The sequence below is a fragment of the Aulonocara stuartgranti genome (genome assembly GCF_965226115.1).
Source record: "Aulonocara stuartgranti genome assembly, chromosome: 3".
In the NCBI taxonomy this organism is placed as follows: Eukaryota; Metazoa; Chordata; class Actinopteri; order Cichliformes; family Cichlidae; genus Aulonocara; species Aulonocara stuartgranti.
Window position 1 is genome coordinate 72,315,757 of NC_138941.1, and position 8,138 is coordinate 72,323,894.

An 8,138-nucleotide genomic window follows, 5' to 3' on the forward strand; every position below is an offset into this window, starting at 1 on the left:
GGTTGATATATGCATTTTTTGTCTGTTTTGTTGGTTTTTGTTTTTTGCCCTTTATCATCGTTCCTCTTCACCGCTGTTTTTCTTTCCCTCTTTCTTTCTCCCTTTTCTTTTCCCCAGTCATGTCTGTCCCGTGTGTAGCAAGTGAAAATAAAATAAAATAAACAATAAAAGCAAAGGTGATTAAAATACACCAATACGGCAAGGCCGGGATGGTCCATTTGGTAAAGTAAATGTATTGGGTATCTTTTTTGGCCTTTAGACAATAATTCTGATGGCAAAAGAACCAAACAGGACAGGCGAAAAAAAAGGAAAAAAAGAAAAGAAAAGAGTGATTGTTTACATCTTTCCTTTTCTTCCCTTGTTTTTCCTTGGTTTTGTTTAAATACATGGTACCTGCAAAAGCATTTTGTGTTGTGTGTATTTATTTATTACTGAGCATCAGCTCCAGCAGCAGTTCTTAAATCTTCAGATTAATAATAGCCCAATATTCTGCTTAATACGTAATGTGTATCAATTCATTAGCGATTCATCAGTGTTACAGGTCACTGACAGATGTGACTGGACACAAGTCACATCTGACTGAGGCCAAATGTCCTCTGATATAACTGCAGTCAAATCAGATCTGGTATTTGTAAGAGCGCCAGCTGTTGGTCAGAAAGTGACATTACAGGTAACAGTCAATATACAGGACATTTAAGGTAGAAAATGCACAAACACACAGATCAAACTGATTGATCAGCCATCAGAGGAGTCAGATCAATGGAGCTGCTTCTGTTCCTGATGTCCCCTGTTTGATCCTGGACCTGAACTCTCCCTGCAGAGGAGACACAAGACAGTCACACACACAGTAAGACACACACACACACACACACACACACACACACACACACACACACACACACACACACACACACACAAACCTTTGACTCTGAGCAGCACTCTTTTGTATCTCTTGATCTCCCCGTAGACTCTACAGCTGTACCTCCCACTGTCTCTCTCTGTGGGCTGTTTCAGGGTCAGACTGAGGTCTCCAGGCTTCAGCAGAGATCTTCTCTTCATCTTTGTTCGGTCTCTGTAAAGCTGGTGCTGTTCTCCAGGCTGATCAGAGCCGTTCTTATACACGTGGACCTTCCTGTCATCATTGTTCCACCACACCACCTTAGCATCTGCAGGCAGCTCTTTTGTGGTTTTGAAAGGTAGCTCTACAGACTCCGCCCCCTCCTCCACCTCCACCTGACAGACTGAGAGGACAACAAATTTCATAAACAGTCTAAAGCACAAAATAAGATTTGTGTTCATGAAGATCTCATCATCTCTTCTTCTTCTGCAGCTCACACCCAGCAGCAGCACTGACCTCTGACTTTCAGCTCCACTTGTTTCATCAGGATTTTTTCCCCCTCTCTGTTGCAGACGGTGCAGGTGTAGATGTCTGCGTCCCAGTCTGTGGGGTATTTCAGGGTCAGACTGAGGTCTCTAGTTTTCAGCAGGTCTTTATTCATCTGTGTTCGGTCTCTGTAATGGTTGTCCTGATCTTCAAGCTGGCCAGATCCGTTCTCATACACGTGGACCTTCCTGTTGAATCTGGTCATCCACTTCACTTTAGCATCTTTAGGCAGGTTTATAGTAGTTTTGCAGGGCAGCAGGACAGATGCCTCCCCTGAATCCACCTCCACCTGGGGGACTGAGAGGAGTCAAAACACAACATGAGCTGTGCAGCAGAAGCAGCTCTGAACATGTTTTGTCTGAATGGAGAAAATGGCATCTTTTCAATGAAATCAAGTTTGACTGGTTCCAGTCTGAAACATGTTCAACTGAACAGAAACGGTGTCTTATTTGGTTTCTGTCCAATCAGCAGCAGAGCTCTGTCTTAAAGAACTCTGCTGTTTTATTTCAGAGTCAAAGACTTTTTTGCCATCTTGTTACCTGAGAGCTGTCCTATCAAGCAAGTTTGATTTATTCAGACTAAAAAAATATTGAAATAAAATAAAAATGTTTCAAAATAAAAAGCAAAACTGAATTTTAAATGTCAGCAACATCTAAATGAACATGATTCTCTGCATGCCAGATACATTATGTCATAAAGACGTCTGTTCTGTGACATGAACGAGTTCTTCTTTCAGAAACAGCTCAGCTGAGAGAAATACAGACTAGTCAGTACAATTCATTAATAAAGACATCTGTTTCAGCAAATTCATTACTCGTTTTCAGGTGATCTGTTGTATTAGTGATTCCATTAATGTAAGAACATCTGCTTCACCTCTTGTTGGAGACAGAGTCAAAGCAAAGAAAGGCAATTTGATGGCAGCACTGTCATGGGCCTGTCCTGGGACATGAGTATCAGGCCCACTCCAATATAATCTTAGTCATTATTATACTGCTGCATGGGCTGGGCTGTAGTTACATCGTAAGGTTTTAAAAACCGAGCTTTAAAATGAACAGTGGTAATAAAAACCGAGAGAGGCCGACTGTGATCACCGACTTTTTAAGAGGCTTGTTCAAATTACATGAAAAAAGACAACTGTCATGGGTCTGTAGCTCTGTCCACGGTTTTAGGGAACATATTTCGTTTTAAAGTAAGTTACAGGGCTTTTCCTGCCTTTCTGAGGGACTTGCATATGCAATATGATGATATGCATATCAGCATAATTATGGATTATTATGATATTAAAAAAGACACACTGTATGTTAAAGAAAACACATTAAGAAACAGATTATATTAGTGTTTGTTTTATGTGTATAGATTTTTAAAAATTATTATTCATGATATAACACGGTCTATAAATGCTTCGTAAGAATTGTTCTAGAACATTGTCTATCATTACTTTGTTATGGATTAGGTGCAAGATTTGTGAAGTGTGGATAATTAAATAATAGATTAATGCAATAGCAAACTGTGCCTTGTTGTCAGATGGACATCGAGTGGAGAGTGATAGATGAGATGAGGAGATGAAAGAGTAAGAGAGGCAAACTGAGTCACAGGCAGAGCCGAGTTTATTTTGTTTCCTTATGGTTCCAAGCACCTTCACCAATCTTTGCATTTAATGTCTACAGTCTCGGATCAGCACAGCCCTGCCCTCCAGCACTATCACAGCAGGAGCAGCAGAAACCCCACAAGAGCAACATTGTACCCACCAGGTAAACATGGAATATGTTTGCTTTGCCTTGTCCCCACCTGATGACAGTGATATAGTATGATGTGATTCCATATTTGATTGTTGATGAATGTGGCTTGTTGTTATTAGGCCTGTTTCTCTGTGCCCCTTTTGAACTTTGAGCACCCGCCCATCTAAAAATCTCTGCACAGCCTTGTCCCTGTTTATGTGTATAGGTGTTTGGACATGAGTGTGTGTATCCGGAAGAAAGAATTACAAGAATCATCAGGCTGAGGAGAGTTCCTGCTCTGAAGCCAGCTGATTGCCTTCATCAGTTGCCTCTCTACTTAAGCGAGTGGCTGAGCTTCAGTCGGTGCTGGATCGTTGAGTTCGCGATGGGTTTGTTAGTGAGAACTTTGTGTGTGTGTTGCTTGGCAGTTTAATTCATGTGTTTTCTCACTAGGTATTGGGAACTGAGAGAAGCCACTGTACAGATTTGGAGTTGGGGTTGTCACAATTCACGCCACAGACGTGAGCACTGTGTGGGATTCGGGGAGAAACAAGGTAAAAACTATGTTTTGTGCTTTCTTTGTGCCTTTCTGTCCTGTTTTTTAGGACTCTATTTTCTGTCTCCTCAGTTTTCATGTCTAGAGTTCAGTTGGTGTGTTTCCTGTTTTACTTTGGTCTTTGTCTCATGTCAGTGTGTCTAGTCTAGTGTGTCAAAACCTTTGACCTGTATAAGCAGCACTGACCTCTGACATGGAGCTGCACATTTTTCCTTGTCAGTATGTTTCCTTTCCTGCTGTAGATGGTACAGGTGTAGGTGAAGTTGTCGTCATCCGTTGGATATGTCAGGGTCAGACTGAGGTCTCCAGGTTTCAGCAGAGATGTGCTCTTCATCTCTGTTCGGTTTCTGTAAAACCGGTGCTGTTTTTCAGGCTGGTCAGAGCCGTTCTGATACACATGGACCTTCCTGTTGTTTCTGTCCCTCCACTCCACTTTAGTGTGTTTTAGGAATTTAAATATAGTTTTGCAGGGCAGCTTGACAGACGCCACCCCTGAATCCACCTCCACTTGGTAATCTGAGAGGACAACAAAGCACAACACGATGACATCAGCAGCAGCTGTGATGGTCACATGACCTCCCTGCGCCCTCCTTGCCTTCTAGTCTCAATCAGATTGTGTCTCAGTTTGTTCCTGACTCGTTCTTTGATCTCACGATCTCATGTGTCTGGTCTGAACACAGTCAAGAGGCCACCAGAGGCCACCTGTTAACCACTGGTATTATGGGTAGTGTAGTAGGAAAGACTCTTACCTGACATGTAATAGTGACGTAAATAATATAAAAGACCTCCAAAAATCACAAAGACAAACAGGAGAACCAGAAGATCTTTGACCCAGGATGGAAATGGTTCTGTGGGGAAACATAAAACAAAATGACTTCTAATCTCTAAGCTGTGTCTACAGTATTGACCTTTGACCTTTATCTCCAGCACTGACTTTTGACCTGCAGCATGACTTTTTTTCTCAGGATGTCTTTGTCCCTGTAGATGGTGCAGATGTATCGTCCCGTGTCTTTCACTTTGGGGTGTTTCAGGGTCAGACTGAAGTCTCCAGTTCTCAGCAGGTCTTCACTCATCATCGTTCGGTCTCTGTAAACTTCGTCCTGAGTCATAAGGTCATCATTTCTGTTAGAATACTCATGGACTGTGATGAGTCCGAGGTCAGAGCGAGTCCACTCCACTGTGGTGTCCTCAGGCAGGTCAGGTGTTGTGTTGCAGGGCAGGATGACAGACTCTGACCCTTCCCTCACCTTCACCTCCACCTGCTGGTCTGAGAAGACAAGAAACCAAAGTGTCAACCATAGAAGTGGCAGCAAAAGGCCTCTAAAAGTTTTGTGTTGGGCCATGCATAAAATTTTAATGTGTTTAATGTATGTACAGATGTGTGTGTGCTGAACCTCCCGGAGGTAAACATAAACACATCTGCACATGCACAGAACGAATTTCTTCTGCTTTGCTTCTCTTGTTTTGCTGTTTTCACTGAGGTCAAGTCTACAAACGTTCCTGCTGGGCTCATCAAGACCTTCAGAAACCGTTTAAGAAATACTTTGCTTTCATTTAACCTCTGACCTTTCTCTGTAGTACTGAATACGACATGTAATCACAGCAGGTGTTAGAATTTGATGCTGACCTTTGACCAGCAGCTGGATGTCTCTGAGTTTTCGTTCTTTTCCTCCAGCACTGATGGAGCAGGTGTAGTTGCCGCTGTCAGTCTTTGTGGGTTTCCTCAGAGTGAGACTGAAGTCTTTAATGATCAAAGCGTAACGATTCATTGATGTGCGTCTGCTGTAACGCTGGTTTTGTCCTGTAAGATCGTCTCCTTCTTCTCGTTGTTGGTGTACAGATTTGGGATCAAGGTCACTGCGAGTCCACATCACTGTTGGATTGTCCTCAGGTATAGAACCTGAGTACAGACATGATAGTAGGACAGACCTTTCCCCCTCATTCACCTCCACCACCACCACAGCCAGAGCATGCTGGGAAACTGGAAGGACAGAAACACAAACACAAATCAAATGAATGTTGTGGGTTTGACCCAGAGTTAAAAGATGCAATACAACCAACATTATCTTCATCCATCCTATTCCACTTATCCTAGTCAGGGTCACGGGGGGGAGGGGTTACACCCTGGACAGATCACCAGCTTGTCCCAGGACTAACCATTCACATGTTCACACCAATGAATTACAAATTAACCTAATACCATGAACTGCATTTCTTTGGACATTGGAGGAAGCCAGAGTACCTATAGGGAACCGACGTAAACATGAGGAGAACATGCAAACTCCACACAAAAAGACCCCAGAGAAGCAGTGGAGTTGGACTCAGGACCTTTGTGCTCAGAGGCAACAGTGCTAACCACCAGAACACCATGTAGCCCAAGAACGCATAACAGCTTCAGTTATACACAGCATTCTTTTCCCAATTCAAAAAAACTATTGATACAATGTCAGTAACACAGAAACTGGAGAATTATAACAAACCTCACAGGCCATAATTTCCATCTTGTGTGACAAGACAGATGACCAGTCACACTCCTTCAGGACAGTCACAGTTTTTCACTCCAACAGTCCACAAATGCTCCAAAACATGTTACAAAGGCAACATGACATATTTACTTATTAATTCACAAGGAGGAATCTTGTTGCTATTAGGAATCTATATTCCATACAGAAATATTTTTATCTTCTATCTTTTAGTGTAGAGCATATCTAAAAACCATAGAGGCTCTCACTGTTTGGAGGTGATGGAGCTTCACTGTTTTCCAGAGAACTTTGCACATTCAAGCAACCAAAGGACTTGACATGGATTATGAAGTAGTATAACAGGAACGACTATCGGACCATGTGTTTTCCAGCTGCCTGTGACAAACAGCCAGATAAACTAATCCAGTGTTTGACAGAAACTGTCATGCTTTCCCGTGTCTCCCTGGCGTTCACCTCTGAGATCGCACTGTTGTTGTTGTTTCTCTCTTCTTTCTCTCTCCCTCACTCTTCTCTGCAGGGGTTGAACTTGTTGTGGGTTCCACCCTAAGGCCTGTGCCCTGAAAATAATTACTCACCTGCTGCTCATTATCTTGTCACTCGAGCCTCTGCTCAAGGTGACAGCTCAGTGTTTCCGACTGCTGGATCGTTGAACGACACTAGTCAGTGTAGCCCCGGCTATTTCCTGTAAATTCTCGTCTCTAGTCTTTTCCTGACTTGTAGTCATGTTTTCTTTTATATAGATCTTCCTGGACCTGTCCGTGTTTTCATCCCTGGAGTGTGATCATAAGCGTGTGTGGTTTTTCCCTCCCTTGTCCCTGAATTACCTGGAGCTCCTTTTCACTTGTACCTTGTATATAGCTCCTGGTGATATTGTTTGTTTTTAGTTTCAGCACAGTCCTGCTCTTGCGTCCGCTCGTTCGTTGTGACAGACATATTCAGTCAAGTCATGAACTTTGACGCAACTCACTGGGCTCTCATGTCTCAAGACCTGCTGCACTTCAACACATTCATTTTAGAGCGAGATAAGAGAAAAGCTGATGATGAGAGCAAAGAGAGGAAGGTGTACTTACCGTGCAGGAGGATCACAAAAACCACAAACATCTTCATGTTCCTGTCAAACTCAGAGACTCTTTAAAAGCCCTTCAGGACATCAGCTCACAGCAGCTTCACTTTCCTCTGCTGATCATCTACTGACACTCTCACACTGCTCACACTGTCACAGCTCAGAGTTCAGCTTCACACTTTGTTAAAGCACATCTGTGGAATGAAGTCCGACCGGCCACAGATCACTTTTGAGGGAAGAGGAGGACGTCGGCTTTCCTCCTAGTTTCACGCCTGAGCGCTCCCGTTGGGGGGAACTGCTTCAGCCTCAGCCCAACACGCACAAAGCTCCACCTTCAGTCCTAACACTGAAACATCGACTGTAGCTACAATGATGCAGATGTGTTTCCATTCAGATCATGGACATAAAGCAGCTCCAGGATGAACAGTGTGAAAGAACTTTTCCAGGCATGAAGCTCAGCCAATCACAAGAGAGGGCATGATCAGCTGACAGATCTGCAGGGATTTGAAGGTTCTTTGTGTGGATGATAGAAAGTGGATCAACAGGTGTAAAACTATGAGGAAACACAACAGTCTCCCCTTTTCTTAGGAGTCAGTTTTGGCAGCCTGACATGATGTCTGGCTGCACACATATTTGAAATGTAAAACAAAAACAGCTGAAAACTGAACAGTAAAACCTTTCAATATGTGACAGGCTTTTTTTATGTTTATTTTAATCAGTGATTTCTACTGGCACCTGTTACGGATTCAAATATTGGGGATGTATACAAGAGGAAAAACCACAATAACAACACTGGTCCGGCCGGGTTGAGTCAAACGATGATTTTAATGATCACACGCGTGGGAGATGGACACCGTACGCAGACAGCATCAGATCTCAAAATGGTGGAGCATTGCTCAAACTCTTTGTGAAATGCACTATACACAGGTACACA

At 43.1% G+C, this 8,138-nt stretch overlaps 1 protein-coding gene across 1 annotated transcript; it reads right to left on the reverse strand.

The window, feature by feature from the left end:
* Positions 1 to 722: 722 nt before the first annotated feature.
* Positions 723 to 7,344, reverse strand: LOC309703195 (uncharacterized protein; the record flags this gene model as incomplete). Its single annotated transcript, XM_082527907.1, has 8 exons — positions 7,212 to 7,344; positions 5,286 to 5,639; positions 4,593 to 4,925; positions 4,408 to 4,506; positions 3,845 to 4,174; positions 1,409 to 1,681; positions 1,023 to 1,241; positions 723 to 814 (listed from the first exon to the last, which is right to left on the reverse strand). Exons 1-8 carry the CDS (start codon positions 7,246 to 7,248, stop codon positions 723 to 725), a joined length of 1,737 nt encoding a protein of 578 aa, XP_082384033.1. The 5' UTR covers positions 7,249 to 7,344.
* Between the last annotated feature and the right edge of the window lie 794 nt (positions 7,345 to 8,138).